The sequence below is a fragment of the Dipteris shenzhenensis genome, chromosome 28 (assembly GCF_047967505.1).
Source record: "Dipteris shenzhenensis isolate YYH24624 ecotype China chromosome 28, Dip_SZ_1.0, whole genome shotgun sequence".
Taxonomy (NCBI): domain Eukaryota; kingdom Viridiplantae; phylum Streptophyta; class Polypodiopsida; order Gleicheniales; family Dipteridaceae; genus Dipteris; species Dipteris shenzhenensis.
Window position 1 is genome coordinate 40,303,427 of NC_141623.1, and position 19,257 is coordinate 40,322,683.

Here is a 19,257-nt window from a genome sequence, read left to right on the forward strand (position 1 = left end):
ACCAAGGGAATCATCATGAATAAGATGCAAGTTGCTAAAATTAAAAGCAAGAGTAAGGCCTACCACCATCAAATAAAAACCTTTCAGTAGCATCCATAGCTTCCATATTCTTTCTTAATATTCTCAAGGCTATGCTCTATGGATTCTCAACGGAAAACTATATTAATATCATCCCAAACTTTTATATTTGTTCACGTAGCACATTGATTCTTAAGCTAGTTGGTTGATATCAAAACAAGAAGTGCTTTTGTATCTAATTTTTCTTGAAGAACTTTGCATATTTATTTGTATGATGGCCCTAGTATGGAGTAGAAGAGCGAAAGAGCACATATCCAAACTGAGGTGCACATGATAAAACGATTTTGAATTTGAAAGGGACACTGAAGGGTAATTTGAAAATATTTTCACTTGGAAGCAAATAGAAGATATGCATTGGTATAAAAAGCTAGTTGATCATATACAGTCATGTTGATTATTCTGATCATAAATGGTCATTTTCTTACAATGCAAGGATAGTTGCATGCTCCTTGCGACATTACACATAAGGTTGGAGACGATATTTTTTCAATAATCCCAGGCAAGCATTAGGTGTATAATGAGCCAATGTAGGATAGTAATTACTTCATTATTTTCAACATGCTAGGGAAAGCTCTTAAGAATGGGACGCATGCATATTAATCATGTGTTAGATAATTACCAAAGCAAAGTGTTGAAAAACTTATTAGGATTTCATGGGGTGAACATGATAAGATCTCAAAGGAAGAACTTTTTCCTAGCAAGCAATGCTACTAAAAGCAACATTTAAACACTCCTACATATAATTTTCGTTTTCAATCTATGGGGATGTTAGATTCCTTTTTCCTTCTTGTTTTCTTAGCAATATAGGGAAATATATTTTTCAATGGAAAATTTGTTGGGTTGTCAATAGATTGCAATGCATTTGTATTTAAAAGAAGTCTTTTTTTCTTTCAAATGGACTAAAGATGAACAATTGTGTGTTCACAAGAGTTGACACTTTGATTTAGTGTTGTTTTTTTGGGAGGGATTTGGTGCACTTACTTCAAATATATTCGTTAAAAATTTTATATACAAATGTTAATCCAATCCAAGGCACTCAATTTGATACAATTGCACATCTTTTTGCAGTCATAGTAGTTATGGTTGAAACGATTCTATAAACAAATTAAGTAAATCAAGCCTTCTGTATAGGAGGATGCATCTCTCTATGTATCTTTTTCTCCTTGTTGCACTTAAATAAAATTTTGTCCTTTTTCCCCTGAAAAAAAATAATCACTATAGGTACATTTATGCTTCCATATCTAGAGATAAGCCCAACCAAAATGACTTGAAGACCTATACCACAGGAGTTAAGTGAGATGATCCCATTAGTGGCACCTACGAAGCATGCTTATAGTAAACATGGATTCCATTAGTAATATGTAATCATTGAGCTTGTGATACAATATCCCTTTACAATGTACACAAGCAAAAACATGTAGACAGAGAACTACTAGAAGATTACAACCCTACACCAATTGCAAGTACCGAGGAGATGATGATGCCAATGGTGGCATATATGGTGATTACTTAGAGTATACATGTCTCCTTCCCTCCCCCCTTTATCCCGTAGTTTAATCATGGCCTTGCCATCTTTCTTTTCTCCCCTCTTCTTTTCCCCACAACTAATTAATAGGAATTTCCATTTTTCAACATTTTGGTGACATATTGGAGAGGCCTAGGTACTTTACCAACACATGTTCTGTAAAGGCATCCAATTAACTTGAGAGGTGTACATTTGTGCAAATACAGACAACTTAACAAACAAAAAATATAAATTAGAATTAGTATCTAAGCTTTTAATTATTTTCAAATTTGGAATTCATACACAAATATATGTAAACTTAAGGTGGAAAAATCAACTTTTTTATTGCTACATAATAATAAATATGTGAAAGGAGCTACAAGGGAGCTCTTAATACACACATGGTTTCATTAAACAAACAAGTTGTGGTCATTGGCTTTTTCATTTGCCCCTATGTATTATCTCAATTTGTTTAGCATATTTGCCATGCAACATTTTGGAGTGAGAAAAGGAGGCCATAAATTTGAGAAGAAGAGACGTTTTAAAGAAATTTTGGATTCCCCCCTCTTCTTTAAGAGGTTGGTACCTCATCTTTTGTTGTGACCCTCTCATTATTATGTTTTATGAAAGTAAGTATTTCCATCCATGGATATTTATATTAGGTTCAACACGTGTTCTAGCATGTTCGCGCTTCAATGAATGGTGTAAACGTGTTAAGTACAACACCCTTTCAAGTGAAGACCAAGGACCTAGTACATGACTTTACGAAGGACTTAGTAGGTGAGGATTGAGGATCTAACATGGCTATAAGCGATTTGTGCAAATCTTTTTCATGGCAAGGACGTTCCATAAACATGTGTTTGCATAGAACGTGGCCTCTATTCATCTCTTAGGGTTAGTGCACATGCACATAAAAGTGCGGCACTAGTGGCAAGTTTTGACGGATTGCACCAAAAATGAGGCAAAATGAAGCACCACTGGTTGAAGAATTTGCACCTCCATTTTGGAGCGTGCATTTCTGGGCACTAGTGCACTAATTCTATGCTCTCATAGAGGTACAAAGCTTGATGGGTAAACAAATGAAAGGTTGCCAGCTCCCACATGCAGAGCTCTCTGCAAATATTCAGACCTTAATAAATGCAACAAACTATTTGACCTATTAGAGCATGTGGATGAAGTGAACACAAAGCACCAAGTGCGCATTACATGCTCTTGTGCACTGGCTCTTAAGGTGCAAAATGCTCATATGAGTTGTTTGTTATAGAGATAAAAGGAAAAATGCTCATATGAGCTATTTGACTTATAAGAAACATCAATGAATTGTATGTTGCGTTGGTTGGCTCTAGATTCTAGTGGCATAGGAGTCATGTGGGCTAGTCAAACACATGTGACAAACATATCACTCATTTTTGTTACAAGAGGCTAGGGAGAATAGTGTAGATGGTTGGGCAATGCTAGTAAGAAAGAATTGAGGTAAGCTACAGGTTTAGGTTAAGTACTAAGAGTCGAGCCCTCTTGGAGTTGACTTCTGATGCTCCACCAATAGAGCAAGTCAATCTAGGTTTAAGGTGGTTGAGATTACCCTTATCCGTATTGGCTTAAACTAACTTAGTGATGTAAGTGGACACATTGACTTGGGGTAAAGAAATAGTAGATGATTAAATGCAAAAAGGACAGATGGATCATTAGTGAAAGGCAAAAAGTATGCCGTAGGTCGGTGGAAAAGGTAAGATTACCCTTATCCTTGTTGGCTTAGACCAATGTAGCGATTACCCTTATGCTAGTTGGCTTAGACCAACGTAGTGATGTAAGTGGACACATTGAATTGGAATCAATAAATAGTAGATGATCAAATGCAACAAGGACAAGTGGATCATTTCATTGGTAAGTCAAATTAAAAAGGAGAACGTACACCGTGCATCGGTGGAAAAGGTGAGCACTAGACAAGATGTCAGCATTATCATAAAAGAGGGGGAGGTACTTGGCTCACAGAAAAACCGGCAAACACTGTACGACGAAGCTTCAAATAATTTGAGTTTATTGGAGAGGTTATACTTTTTCAATTTCAAAACTCCGTAAAACTTTTCATGTATTAATTGGGTTAAGAGGAGTGAAAAATCCCAAAAGCTTAGAATAAAACGGCAAACTATGTTAATTTCAAAAATCTGTTTTATTAGATATGAATTGTATACACGTGATGGAATTGTGGACCCCACCAAAGACGCAAATCAAAAGCCAGAGAGGGGCCTGCCACCTGGCCGCCAAATCGATCGTACGGGTGCATGAGTGCCTTTTGTTGCGGCGCGATTTCCGATGGAGACAAAAAAATCATTTTTTATATTTATAAACGAACGGTTCAGATGGAGACGATCGGGAGCACGTGCGGAAACTGGCAAATTTGTGTGGTTGACCGGAGGGAAGGGGTCAAAACTAAATCTCCTTGTAGTTAGAAGTGTTAAATTAACTATAATTAAAAGTATTAACGGTGTTGACCGGCTATATCCAGTTTCCGACGTGTTCTGCATGTGTACTGGGGCTGGCGAGAGTCCGCCATAGCCACCCCTCTTCTTCTTCAGCCATTCTCTTCGCAACACGGTCTCCTGGCTTCCTCCCCTCCTGATTTTCTCTCCCCCAATTCCTCTTCTTCCCGGTAAGTCGCCTTTCCTCCGTTCCACAGGCTTTAGTAGCACGCATTTCTTTGATTAATCTCAGCAATGGAACCTCCAATTGCCACCTTGATCGTAACATTGACATCCCTTCCCCTTCGCCCTCTCACTTCGGCTTGTTTTCGTCTCCGCAGCCCGCATGGCACCGCAGCTTCCCAACGCCTTGTCTCCAGCGATTACGACATTTCACAACGCCGGACATGATGCCCAGCCCGCGCTCGAGCACGTGCAGCCCGCGCTGGAAACTCAGCCGTGCCAGGCGGTAGGCTCTCCCCCTGCTAGTCGTCACGGTTCGGTGAACGAATTCGACTTACACAATGAAGGTGATGGGGGCACGGAGCATGCTAGTGGAAACGTGGAGACAAGTAGTTTGGAATGGAAGGGTGAAGCTGATGAGTTCTCTGAGACCGGTAATTCGATTGACGAGGGCACTTCCTCCGGTTTGAGCCGTCGACAAACGTGGCTTCCGTTACGCAATATGCAACCGCCCCCCACGGACGAGGCTGCAAAGCCCAAGGGCGGATTATTTCCAAAAACGGACGACGCTAAGCTCTTGGAAGAGGTGACCGATGATGACATTCAACAATGTAGCAGTGACGATTGCGGACAGCATCTACAAGAGAGAGGTAGCAAATAGAGCCTAGTTTTAGTGTTCCTCAAGATTGTTGTGTCCAGCCAGTAAAGAAGGTTTTTAAAATATGTTGCTTTGTTCGAATTCCAAATTTCAACTTTTCCAATAGAAGACATAAATTACTTCTCAGAAAGGGACAAGTTACCGAATCAGCAAGTTCCAAACTGGTAGGAGAGGATTTCAACCCACACAACTTTTCAATTGCTTTCACAGTTTTGGACTTGCTGTATTATTTACTTTGGCCTGCTTTGCTGGAAAGAGGTGTCTTGCACTTGTGTTCATCACGAGGTCTAGGAGGGAGTTTGTTTCACAAAAGATGAGTGAATGTAGAGACTTGTGCTTCTTTTAACATAAGGGTTTATTTTTAAATGCATAGGTTGCACAGAACCAGTGTGCAAAGGAGTGAGGAGCTTTTCATCTCACCTCTATTGATTGGGTTGATGAGTCTGGACAGCTACAGATAGTCTTGTTTCTTTTGTTTGTTGTGCTCAAAAGTGTCAGTGGTACTGTTTCCGCAAAGTTTACTTGGTGGTATGATTCTCTGGAAACGAAGGGGCAAGCGAAACAAAGAATATCATCCCACAATTCATATTCAGATCATGCAGCTCTGGTGGACTGCAAGAGAACCTGCATACAACCTCGAGAGAAGACCCTCTAACCCATCTTTCTAGCTCTAGAACTTACAGGGCTGCACATAATTTTTGTTGGAATAGATTGGTCATCTCCCCTCCTGTGAACGCTGACTCAAGGGCTGGATACATCCAAGCCATTTGCACATGGAAGGAGCCAATGGTTCAGCATCTCCGAGGCAGATCTACACACAGGTAGAAGAGTCATATTGTGGTGCAAGGAGGGTGAGCAAGAGTACTCATCATCTATAGCTACTGAAGTTCACCAAAAGGCTAATGGCAGAGAGGAAGAGTCACCATCAGTAGGTACAGCATACGGAGCGTGTTTTGGCACCTACAGTATGCCGTTAAGTGTTGGTACATGCATTGGCAGGTTCTGCACTTGGTTCTCTACACAATACATATTCTTTTGGCTGTACGTCTGAGTATTCTCTCTCTGGATCGGACGTGTCCTTTCCTTACATGCATGCTTACGGAGTGAGTTGGTGTTTGATGTGATGTAGTGTGATCTGTCCTAGTTATCTGCTCCGTGGGAGTTGGCTATAGCAAGCAACTCTCTTACCTGACGTGAAATGAGTGCCCCTTTGTCAAGCAAGGATAGCTGTGGTCTCCGAGTCAAGCTCATCAGAACCGGGGAGCTCTACGAATGAGACCTCATATTGAAAGGTTGCCAAGAATGGAGGATTTTCACAACGATGTGTGTTTTGCTTGGCTTGCATTGAGTGTATGCAAGGTTAAGAGACTTGGTCATCTACACCCTGCCATGGCATCCAGCTCACTCATCCACATATTGGTGAGCTTGTGCGGAACCAATGTCCGATCTGGAAAGTAGAGATTCGGAGCCATCTAGTGACCAGGGAAATCTGGGAAGGAACAGAGCTGAAAGCCCTTGACGTGGTGGACGACACAGGGAAGCCCACTGTTCCAGCAAATCCAAAGGTTTGACTTCTCCTGATGTGTGAGTGAGGGCTTCTTTGTGGGTGTGCCTGCCGTATGTGAAGATCGAGTAGGAGGGGGATGCACATGTACCTGGGCCACATCTTCTGCTAGAGTGTCAGGGAGGATCCAGCCAGTTCTAGGGCTGATCCTGGATGCCTATGGGTGTGTCAGGTTACGGCATAGGCTCGGGGTGACTGGTACGGCTGTCTACGGGGCAGGTTGGCTTAGTTCAGGGGAGATCTGGGGGTCCTAGAGACCCGACCTGTTGCTGCATCAGGCTGCCCTGGTGGCACCTAACCCAACCAGCCTGGTCGAGACCCAACCCCATGGGTTGGGCCAGACCAATCTATCAGTTGGACCAGGTTGGTTGCATAAGCAGGCCAATTGTAGAGGTGAGGGGGCTATATATAGGCCTCCCCTCTGCCCTTTTTCATTACTTGTTCTCTGAGGGTTTTTGCCCAGCAGTAGAGGGACTTTTCTCTTATTTCTGTGTTTTGTCTCTTCACCTCCATCACATCTTTTCCTGCATGTGCGTTGCTCTCAGTTTTCTGTTCACAAATTCGCTGCAATTTCACATAGTATCAGAGCAGAGCACTCGTAGAACTTGGAACCAAGAAAGCTACAGAAGCAAGCATTCAGTCTGTGGAAAGTTACTGCTGATTGGAGGTCATTGAGAGACTGGCGAAGGCGAGTTTGGGAGCTGAAGACAAACCTGTGAGAAGGTACCAGAGGAAGCGCTTGGAGTGAGAGAGTTCGAGGCAGTAGCCATGGAGCAGCCCCCTTCTTTCGTCCATTCTCTTCTTCCATGAGATTCCTTCTCTATTCTCTCCCTGTCAATCTGCGTCTCCTTCTTCTTTTCCCTCTCTGTTGACATGTTGACCTTACTCGAGATGGCTGAGAACAAGGTCAAGATCGCTGTCTTATCCACCTTTCGAGTGGACTTGTAGTTGGATGGCAACAACTACGGCATATGGGGAGTTATGATGGAGTCAGTTCTGCAGTCCTACGACGGGGAAGGAGGTTTCGTTTGAAGGCATGGCCATTACTCTCTTATTTCATCTTTCCTCCCAGTATTTTGCTTTTAATTCTTCCCTGATCAAGAGTGGGAGGTTGAACACTCTCACATGGGAAGAACTTGTGCCAATGGTGCTTGATCAAGAGTGCTGTCAGAGTTCTCCACAAGGGGGAGGTGCTAAGAGGCATTGACTGCCCTGCAAAACAAAGGCCCAAACTAAGGGAGTGGAACTCTGTGTTCTATCCAAAGTTTCACAATTTTATGAGGAAAGAAGGAAGCAAGAATGCTTGTACTGCATGCTGTGATGTGAACGTGAAATTTGCGTGTCTATTTCTACAAACATGGAAGCAAAAATACAAGTTTGGTTGTGTACAAGTATGAGAAAGAGTTGAATTTGAGTTATTAATTGAAGTCTGTGTAATCCGTGTAGCAATGATATATTTTCTTTATGCTCATATTTTCATATCATGTCTGTTTTATTGTTAGGGTCAAGGGATTATTTGTCTTTTAAGCCTGCAGTGATGCTGAATGTCCCTCCTGTTGACAAAGAGAGGTCCCGTGCTAAGTATGGCAGAAGTCTAGAGGAGCCCTCTATGCTACACATGTCTCATTCTCTTGAGGTACTGTATGGTATCAGCCAGGTGAACTCAAGTTTCATGTGATCTGGTTTTCTATTGTGCATAAGTTTTAACTGTTGCCATCTGATTTATAACGCATTGAATCTCTGGTATGTATTGAATGTTTCCTCTAAACAGTGTGGTGACATTGCTTTTGCTTTTCTGAAATAGGATGGTTTTCTATCAAGTCATAATTTTCTCGGAGGATACCTTCCATCAAAAGGTTTTGGGTCCTTTGATCGCAATGGGGCTGAAAATATATCTGCCGTGCACTTGCAGGAATTTGGAGTTACTCTAAGACCACACGTTTCTGGAGCGTCAGAGAAGGAAATCACTTCAATGAATCTCATCGATCATGCAGGAGGAATGCCTAGCTCATCCATCTTCCATCCTATGTTCAAAGAGCAACTGTTCTCCAGCCCAGGCTCAAGAGTACCATTAAATTCCAGTTCTGGTGCCACTTTGATAATTCCCGAAACTGGTGGGTAAGTTTCCCTTTCTTGCCACCAAGTGGTTTCGGGTGCATGGGACGCAGTTCAGACAAGGTATATCATGTAAATCCAATCATGAGATTATTAGCATACCTTTCCTTGTTTGTAAATATTAGAATTCATCTTTTATATTGATTTCCTTTGAAATTATTTTATATGAGTAATCTCCCCCCCCTTCTTCCCACCTTTCTGTGTTCGAGGTGCTTTTTTGTTTGATTTAACTGTACACTTGCTCTTAAGTGAAACACATTGTAATTATTGATGTAAAGTCATGTGTGAAGGTATCATATGCTGAGAGTATTTAGCAGCGTGTTATCTATTTGTAACAATAAACTCTTTGTGTGCTCGTAGACCGATGACGTTCAACGATCCACAGAGTACATCTGCGCAGCTTACTTTATTCTATGCAGGCACTGTAAATGTGTATGACAATGTTCCTGCTGATAAGGTAAGCCCTTGTGTGCTTAGAAGTAATGACAAGTAGGTAATCAAGGGTCATAAGTAAATGGAACAGAATGAAAGAATGCATCTCAGTTATTGCATTTCTTGCGATGCAAAATTGGAAGACCCTCAAACACACGCACACAAAGATCACAGTTGCATAAATGTGTTTACGTAACATCATGAGCTGTACGGAACGTTCCGTACGCGCAGCACCTGTGTGACTGCCCTATGTGAGGATCGAGTAGGACTGTACATAAAATGACATGGATGATAGTTGCTTGGATCGTGGTTTTAAAATTTGAATCTATGATTTTCTTCCTCGTTTAAAAACCTTTGTAAAAGAAGGTGAACTTCTATTACGTATGACCAAAAATGTAGAAATAGGATAAAATTCTGTAAAATTACGGGATGCTATCTTGACCACTGCGGGCACGTGAAGGGCCCTGAATCCTGCCCCAAGTGGCCATGATGGTGTGTACAATAACCTGCAGATCAGCGAGAAAAAGAAAGAAAGTCAATTAACATCTTTGAAGGACCAAAGGCTCTATTAGAGTGAAGGAAAACCAAGGGGTGGGGCCACTAAAGTGGGCATCCACACCCAAAGCTTGATGTTTGACACAAGAGTATGAATAGAGTGATATATGTGTTCTCTCTGTGGAAAAGTACACAAATGCCTGTCCATATGAGAACCAAAAACACCCAAAAAGGAAGGTGAGGGAGATTCTGTAAGTGAGGCAGCCGGCCAACTGACCATCTGATTGACTAAACCTATGTTTGCTATCTAAGGGACCAACTCTGTCAATGGGCTGGGATAGAAGAGATGATCTCAGCCGATAGTGGCTCTGGCTCTAGTAAGGGCTGGCGCCATCGAGGGAGGAAATCAATAATGGAGCACTACTGGTGCTCAGCTTGATCAGTCTATCTAGGCCCCCTCTCTCATCTGTGGTGTCCGGGAGGTTATTGAAACGCACAAACACAATGATTCCTCACAACTCACGGGCGATGACACTCGGTTGTTCCTCCCAGCCGACCTCTGTGACAGCAAAACTCGTATGCACATCTCACGTGTTTTTCCACCTGCATGCTGTACACAAAGCCATTAAGGCATAAGGTGCTCACTGAAAGTCATGCCCCACCGTATGCAGGGAATAGGGGTATTGAGGCTACAATCAAAGCAGTAGAGCACTACTTTTATTGGCCTTCTCTACGGAAGGATGTTGTGGCTTATGTAAGGACATGCATCACTTGTCAAAAGGTGAAGTATGACAGGCAGAAACAGCCCGGTTTACTTCAGCCTTTGCCTATACCAGATAGACCATGGCAGAGTATCACCATGGATTTTGTTTTTGGTCTCCACATTCGATTTCTGTTGGCTGCTCCAAGTCTTAGATTCTCATATTGAATCTTGAAGGTGAAATAATGCGAAAGAATCTCATTTTGCCATGTAGGAGTCCTTTGGAAGCACGTATGCTCAAACAAACAAGCTAGATTGTACGAAAGGATCAGCATTAATTATAAATCTGTCAGAAAGGTAATCTGGCAATACGTTGTCATTCTCATGATGGATCATTGCTTTTATCAGTTGAGCATGAGCATTGAGTACCGTATCTCATGGAATCTTTAATCTACTCAGGGGACCATCACATTGGAATTGAACTTGGACAAAGGATAACTGCAATTCCTTATACCAAGGAATCCTTTGTTCAAAGCAATGGTATTTGATCTGAGCAAACTGCATCCGCTTTCTCAAAATATGATGCTTGGCCTCCTATTGGGATAAGTATGTGTCATATGAGTTGGAGTTGCAGGCATTATCTAATGTGCTGACTAATATTTGGGGTACTGAAATCTTGCAGGATGTTTTGTAAATGAGGGCTCTGAGATGTACTCTATTAAGATAGAGTACATCTATCTTAATAATTTATCCAATTGCAGGATGTAATGACATTCCTTAGATCACATACTATGGGCATATGCTGATTGAGAATTTGTGTTAGTGGCACTATGAGGCATTTTTCAGGTAAAATAGATCAAGAAGCTTGTATAAAGAATCCCATAAGGCCACCAATGAACCAACAGAGTTGGAGCATGTATTTTGTCTTGATACTGTTTTTGGCTGTCGTGAACTATCTGGGTAGGCCTGCATTTACATGTATGTCGTTTTTAGATGAAGAGTGTTGATTTATTATTAATCTTATGGTTCGACAGGGAGTACGTCATTTCTTATAAGTGAGTAGTATCTCAAGTCATGATGAATTATTGCAGGCTCAAGCAATCATGCTCTTAGCTGGAAGTAGCAGCTCTTGGTCTGCCAATGTCCTCAACTCTCAACCAATGCATATGTCACATGCATGCAATATGGTACCCTCTTCATTCAACAAGGCAGCTCCACCGCTTCCACGTCCACCTCTAGCTTGTGGCCTAACTACCTTTAAGGCACAACACTTACCACAGAAGATGCAAATGAACATGCAAACTTTATCTTCTGGGGCTGCAGGCCAAGCAATCTCAATACTTGGTGACAGCAGTAAACAGCAAGAATTATCAAGTCTGTTGTCTCCTTGCCAACCTGTGGTACCCAGAGGTGAGGAAATCATAAACCATTGAAGTGGTCTTAAGTTATGGCTATAGCTTTAATATCCCATATCTTTTAGGAAGCAGAATGATCTCTCCTTTTGCCTGATCACAGCATTGCCGCAAGCAAGGAAGGCATCTTTGTCTCGCTTTCTAGAGAAGCGGAAGGAAAGGTATGCATACTCAGATATTTCACATGTGATCCCACTTTTCACTGCTTGAGTGCTTGTTAATTTTAATTGCTGCTGGATTCATTCAACCTGATAGCAATGATTTACCACATTTTGGAGCATATATAAAAAGAAAGATAGCACATATAAAAAGGAAACATTTTGGAGCATATAAAAAAAGGAAAGATAGCATTAACGAGATAATATGCAGTCTTTTCTGGGTCTGTACACAGATAAAAATACAAAGTGGGCATAACTCAGTTAAAAAACACACTTTGAATGGGATCCCAATGAAGACGGAGCATCCCCATGTGTGGGTACCTGTTCTAAAACAAAGAAATAGGGGATAGATACATTTGTTCACATTTGTTCAAGTGAAAGCATTATACTTGAGACAATTCTTAAATTTAGAGGAGGTCGTGTTCAGATGATATATTATGTTGGCCCCATACAAAGGAGATTTGGGAAGCATATGCACAAGTTCCTTTTTTCCAAGCGAGGTCCACACAAAGCCTCACAATAATTCTGGCAGCTCAAAAAGTGCCACGAGACAATGAAGAGTCTGAATCAAATTGAAACAAATTCCAACCAAAACATCCATAAAGAGATGCTTGGAAGGGATTAAGAACATGATTTCCAAATGCGCTATGCAGCCAAACTACCAATAATCGCCCACATATTGTCAAAATATACCCGTCACTCCCTCCCCGTTCCCCGCCCTCTCTCCGTCCCTTAGCCCAAGCCCTTCCCCTCCCTCGTCCTCCTCCCCCGCCCCCTCAGCCTCCCCCCCCTCCCCCGCACTCTCACCCCTCCTCCTCCCCTGCCCCCTCCCCTGCCCCCTCAGCCCTCCCCCTCCCTGCCTCCTCTCCCCGCCCCCTCCCCTCCTCTCCTCCGCTCCCTTCCCTACCCCCTCTTGTGCCCCCTTCTTCCGGCCCTCTCCCTCTCTCTCTCTTAGACCCTCCCCCTCCCTCCCTCTCAGCCCCTCCCCCCACCCCTCTCTCTCTCTCTCCCCCTCTTCCCCCCCTCCTCCTCTCTCTCTCTCTCCCTCAGCCCTCCCCCCTTCTTGCCTCTCCCTTCGCTCTACCTCTCCTCCCTTCTCTTCAAGCTGCCCCTCCCCACCTGGCTTCTTCTCGCGGCACTTTTTGGGTCAGACAGAGCATATTTGTGTTTGAATCGGCCTTCTCACCTTGATTGGCGATGGATTTCCACTCAACAAATCCTACTCTGCTTCCATTGGCTGAAAAAAGAGTTACATTTTCAGAAGACGAGTTGCAGCAGCTCACGAAGGATGTAGAGCCTAGAAGTTCTACCACTTGATCGCATGCATCTATGGGTCTCACCCTTCTAGATCATCGGCCAGAGACTGAATGCTCGCGGTGCTACCCCCAGACCTCACCCCTTGACTCAAAGATGTTCGCTTACTAGGGCGAGGTTTCTTCCAGGTTGTTTTTGATTCACCGAAGGCTGCGAGCGATGTGCTCAAAGCCGGGTTTTTGCACATGGGACATAGAAAGATTTTCTTTCACCCTTTCATGATGGGCTTTGACCGTGTGGAGGAGGTCAAGCAAGGGTATTTCGTTTTTCGTCCGATTTCCCAATCTGCCCTAGGTTTACCATCGCTTACTCTCGGTGATTGGGGAGTACTTTGGTATTGTCACTGAGATCCCCCCTCCTTGGTTTGCCCTTGACAGCTGCTGCAGAGGCGATTAGGTTTGACGGGGTTCCTAGAGTTAGGATCCTTACAATGGACCCTAATTTATCATATAATCATATCATGCTTCAGCGTCTGGATGGTTCTTTCTTTCTATAGAGAGTGGAGATTGCGGGCAAGCAGGACTAGTGCAGGATCTATAGGACGGTTAGACATTTCGCAAGGGAATGCTTTTAAAAGAAGAAGAGGCCCAAAAAGCCTTGGTACAACAGCTCCCCCTAGACCTCGATAGGATGGTGGTATAGTTTCAGCACCTTCTCCTCGACCTCGACAGGGTGTTGGTACAGTTGCAGCACCTCCTCGATCTTGACAGGGTGTTGGTTTAGTTCCAGCACCTCCTCTTCGACCTCGATAGGGTATTGGTACAGCTCCTCCATTTTAGAGCGCTCATCCTCAGTAGAGTGCTCCCTTGGTACCGCCTCCACCCGCTTCTATGGCATCTGTTTCCCCCCGATGGATTCCGGTTCATATGCGGCCTACACTCCCTCTAGACCAGGAGGCTCGTCTAGGACACCATCCTCAAGAGCTTTGGAAATTCTTGTTTTGGTTGCTCCCGCTGATGTTGCACCTCGTGCAGTCTAGGATGCTAGTGCTGCAGTTCCAACCCTGGTTGTAGCTTCTTCCCCTGACTTAGTGGTAGCCCCTCTTCTTCACCAGACACTTGATGATATTTCTCTGGCTACAATCTTCCAGGATCATATCGTTTCAAAGAAGCCCCTTCCTTTAGCTCCCCTCTTGGATAGAGGGAAAGGGCTTGTGTGCACTGCTGATTTGCTTCCCTCTGTAGGGATACTTCACACCCCTATGTTAGGTTTGGTTCATAGGAACTCTTTCACAGCCTTGGTAGATCTCATGGACTTCTCGGAGGACTTTGTGCCTCCTCTTTTTGGTGAGAGAGTGGTTGGGGTTCCTGTTGACAGGGTGTCTTCCTTCTCAGGTGGACGAGTTCTTTCCCCAATGGATTTTCTGCCACTTGGCTCCCTCCCTCGCTTGTGAGTCGTTGAGCAAGAGGTATTTCCCCATTGAGGGTTGTGTCTCCGCCACTAGGTCGGGTAAGATGTTACATGCTACATCCTCCCATTGATGAGGATTGTTAGTTGGAACATATAGGGCCTTGGTGGCGTCCCTCATTGCCGCTACAAACAGTTGATCCAGAATTAGCTTCATCCAGGTGTTAGTGGTGGCTCTATTGATGTCTTATTCATTCAGGAGCACAAACTAGATGCCAAAGATTGCGCAAAGTCAGGTAAATTACCTTCAGGTCACATATTTTGGTCACTTGCTTTGGGCACTAGGGGAGGTACATGCATCTGAGTTTCAGAATCTTTTTTCCCCTTGGTGGTTAGACACGGAGTTATCCTTCCCTCTAGAGCTCAGTGGATTCTTCTTTTGATTGGGGGACATAAGGTTGGATTCCTCAATCTCTACGTCCCCAATAATAGAGGGGATCGTGTCATGTTCTGAAAGGAGTTGCTCTCCTTGGCCCCCATAGGAGATTCTTGGGTCATTGGAGGGGACTTTAACATGTTGGAGTTACCCTCTAATAAAGGAGGCAGAGAGGGCAGCATCCACTCTTTAGAGAGGGCAATTCGGGATGCCTTCCTTTTCAGTTTCAGTGCGCAAAGATGTTTGGTTGGATGATGCCTTTCACACTTAGTCACAGTCACTCTTGTTGTCTTGGTCAAACAAGAGGCCGCAGATGCCTATCCATGCACGGGTTGAATGATTTTATGTTGATGATTGGGCCTTGGATAGAGGAGGATCAGTATGCATTGCCCCTCCTGCGGTCTCCACTTCGGATCACTTTTTGGTGGTGTTGATGCTTTCCGATCCGCACTTGAGGAGACGATCTACTAGTATTAGGATTCCTGATGCCCTTCATGCAGAGGAGAACCTCATAGAGGAAGCTTTGCAGATCTTGGTTTCTCACATGCAGGGTGGAGTGCCCTCCCCTTCACATATGGCAGCAGCCCTCTTCGGTATAGTGAATTTTACCATCTAGTTGCTAGTACCAAGAGACGTGAGGTTCTTCGATGAGAGATTGGTGTTAACCAGCAATTGACAGCTTGTAGAGGGAAGAGCAAAAGAGGCCCTATGACGCTTGGATTCAAGAGAGCCTTGCTTCAGCAAGGGCTCATTAGTAGATATTGTTGGTTCAAAGAGCAGAGTATGCCTTTCATGCATGAGAGTCCTTCTGGATCCAGATGGTAGGTAGAGTCAATAAGCATTTCTTCGCTACTCATGGCCCCAGGCATGGTAGGGAGAGTGTTTCTCAACTTATTGACTCAGATGGAGTTTTGTAGTCAAATCTAGATGCCTTCATGCGCATAGCTACATGTTTCTATGCCTCGTGGTAGCGAGGCCATAGATGATGCTAGACATGTCATAGGGCAGTGTATTCCTATGTTGGTGAAACTAGATACGAGAGTGTCTCTTGATGCACCTTTCACCAACATAGAGTTCGAGTCTACGCTTCTTATCCTCCATAAGGGGAAGTACCTAGGTTCAGACAGGTTCACCCTCTTTTTTCCTGACCTTTTTGGATATGATTGGGGATCACATCACCTCATCCCTGCAGGGTGTTTGGGACTCTAGTGAGATGCCTGACTCACTTACAGAGGGTCTCATACATCTAATCCCGAAAGGAAGGTGCAGAAATCTAGTGTCCCAGTGGAGACCTATAACTTTACTGGGAACTTGCTATAAAATCCTGGTGAAAGCAATCAGCTTGCGTTTGCATTACATACTTCTAGATCTTATCCATGGTATGCAGACATGATTTGTTCATGGTAGAAGAATTTTTTTGATAATATTCTCTTTTTGGAAAGCTTCTGAGTGGGCCATGCAAAAAGGACAAAAACTAGCCATTCTTGTCCTAGACTTTGAAAAAGCCTATAACAGGGTTGATTGGGATTTCTTGGAGGGCACCCTTAATGATTTTGGCTTTTCAGATGCATGGATCAGAGGGGTTTCAGCCTTGTACAGATCAGCCCACAGCCAGGTGCTTATCGGAGGGGTCAAGCGAGATAGATTTCAGATTTTACAGATCAGTCCGTCAGGGATGCCCTCTTGCCCCTTTTCTTTTCCTATTTGTGGCTAAGGCTATGAGCATCTTTCTTATATCTCGAGCTTACATTCTTGGGCTCAGACTACTACCCAGACAGGAGGAGGACCTCGTTGATTGTGAGCTAATAGATGACACTACTATTTTCTTGGAGGCCTCCTCTCAGATTTTCACTTCTTTCAGGACAGCCTTGGACTTGTTTTGTATTGCAGGCAGGTGCTTACATTAATTGGCACAAGTCCAATGTCTTTTGGATTAGTGACGATGACACTCCGGATTGGGGGGCTGATTTGGGCTTCACTTAGACTCAGAGGGGTGTGTCAGTCAAATACCTAGGATGCCAGGTTAGTATGGGTATCTTCTCATCACAACAGTTTGCTCCGGTGTTGAAGAGCATTAGGAAGAAACTCCTTTTCTGGAGTTCAACCAGGTTCGACCTTGCATCTAGGGTGGTGGTGGTTAACCAGGTTTTGCTGGCCACGGCTTCGTATGTTTGCTCTTGTTGGTGCAGCTCCAGGGATTGCATCACTCAGCTCATAAGTACTATAAGGAATTTTTATGGAGTGGGCTAGATTGCACATTAGACACTATTGCCAGGGTGGCATGGGAGACCTTGATCCTTTCCACGCAGAAGGGGGGTCTCAATATGATAGACCTAGATTTGCAGTCTAAGGCCTTGCTTTGTTTGTTTTTTTTCAAAGAAAGGAACCTTCTATCAATGCTTGAACGATTTCATACAAGACAACAGCCTCGAAGGTGCGGAGTATGGAAAAAACCAGAAAAGGCTGAAAGAAAGAAACCGGCCTGTTCCAGAGAAACCCAGCTCACTGCCTAGGGGATCTCTGGAACTAGGGCTAATAGCCAAGTGGGGGGACTATACAGCCAGCAAATCCCTCGCGGAGTGAAGATGTAGAAAACACCTACAAGCCAAGCCTTGCAGAAATGAGCATGCCTCTCGATAGTCGCCCTGGAGCTTGGAGTCCCACGCTCCTAGGTGGACCAAAGAGTGTAAATGATATCTTGCCAGATGGCAACTAGGGTAGCCGAGGGTGGAACCAGGTGCAAGACTGTAGTGAGCCACCCTAATGTTCCAAGCCGTGATGCTGGGCTACCACCTCCCAAACACTGTTCTCCCTAGGAGGAGGAGGAGCTTGGCTGTCAGGAGGGACTGCCTCATGGAGTGCAATCCTCTGGATGCTCTGATCCTGAATCCGGTAGGCTAGGGAGATCTCATCAATCTGAAATGCGTGTCCTCCCTTTGTCAACCAAGCCACCATCCCCCAGGTGTAGTCTCTATGAAGACTCTGCAAACGCGTCGTGATCTTGAGGGCTCTCATCCAGATCCTTACTGCGCTACGGCAGCTCTATAGGCAATGCGGGATAGTCTCCAGGACACCATCGGAGCAACAATGGCATTGCCTCTCCACTCGCATCTGCTCCAACCATGGTCCGATGGGCAAGCCTTCGTGGGCAGCCAGCTAGAAGAAGTATGAGATCTTCCTCGACCGCAAGATGGACCACAATTGCATCTAGAACCTAGAGCGCACATCCCGGGGCACTCTCTGGGTCACCCAATGTCTCTCCCTCGAGGGGGTCCACCTCGACGAGTCCATCTGAAGCCTCCTGTCAATCCGTGTGGTGTAGGAAAAGAAAGGCACCTCATCCAACTGCTCAGCTAGGCCGCCCGTGGATGGCCAGAACCACTCTCCTGGATCCCACTGGACCTCCCTCAGGGGTCTACCCTCCCACAGCCAAAGGCGCCATCTAGAGGCGTCCTGCTCTGAGATATTGGGAGGGTCAATGTGCCACTCCTTCCCTAAACATCCTACCACTCTGATCATTTGCCAGTGTATCCCATTGAGACTCCCATCCATCTCGGGGTCCCTCTCAGTGAGTAGTTGAAGTAGGCCTCCAGGTCCTACACAGAAGAAGCCGGGGTGCGTGTTGCTACGCTGCATTAACATCCTCAAGGGAACACCAGTACAGAAAAATTGCCCCAACCATTTGTTGTCTCTGCAAACGTGAAGTCCTTCCCACCAGGACTCAGGAATGGCTAAGTCAATCTCGCCCATCTGCTGCCCTGCCCCTCACAGATGCGCTAGGGCGTCAAGCCTCGCCTCTGTCTCCATAGGTAGTCTGCTCCAACGGCCAAAGGACCCTGTTGGACCACTGTTCCACTGTGCCCAACCAATGTGAGTCCGCTGTCCGAGCTTACGTCCCTCCTGGTCTCTGATCTTTGGGTGCCACATAAGGGGCTGGCGCTCAAACTCCTCTCTGCATCTGGGCAGAGCACGGATGAGACTCCTTGCCAATCTCTGCCATACTTTGTGAAGACGACTCATCAGGGGGGAGCCCTTCCCTGTAAGGGAGACCTCTGAGAAGATCCATCTATGTGAAGGCAGCCACTGTCCCCCAGTGTGTGGGGTGTTCCTCAGAAGCCCTCGTTGTAAGAGGAGCTTCTAAGGCTATGCACGTGGGGTGAGGCCACGAACCACCAACTTGGCCAGAAGGGCCCTGCTTTGCATCTCCGGATCAATGACACCCAAGCCTCCGAGTGCATGCGGCATGATCAGCGTCTGCCAAGCTACTTGGGCCCTAGTGTTCTTCATGTCGTCTGAACCTGCCCAAAGGAAGATCCGTACCAACCGTCGGAGGTGCCCAATGCATCCTCTGTGAAAGCACTAGCAGGAGGCGATATACCAGGCCATGGCAAGGACCTGGTAT

General features: G+C 44.8%; 1 protein-coding gene across 1 annotated transcript in view; it reads left to right on the plus strand.

Moving 5' to 3' along the window:
* The first annotated feature begins 4,147 nt into the window (after positions 1 to 4,147).
* The window catches only part of LOC147883566 (uncharacterized), a 30,139-nt gene continuing 15,029 nt past the window's right edge, over positions 4,148 to 19,257 (plus strand). The window contains exons 1-7 of the mRNA XM_087399197.1: positions 4,148 to 4,232; positions 4,383 to 4,874; positions 7,949 to 8,082; positions 8,251 to 8,564; positions 8,922 to 9,018; positions 11,280 to 11,598; positions 11,704 to 11,761. Coding sequence (XP_087255323.1) covers positions 4,388 to 4,874; positions 7,949 to 8,082; positions 8,251 to 8,564; positions 8,922 to 9,018; positions 11,280 to 11,598; positions 11,704 to 11,761 — 1,409 coding nt within the window. The 5' untranslated portion in view covers positions 4,148 to 4,232; positions 4,383 to 4,387. The remainder of the gene's footprint in view (positions 4,233 to 4,382; positions 4,875 to 7,948; positions 8,083 to 8,250; positions 8,565 to 8,921; positions 9,019 to 11,279; positions 11,599 to 11,703; positions 11,762 to 19,257) is intronic.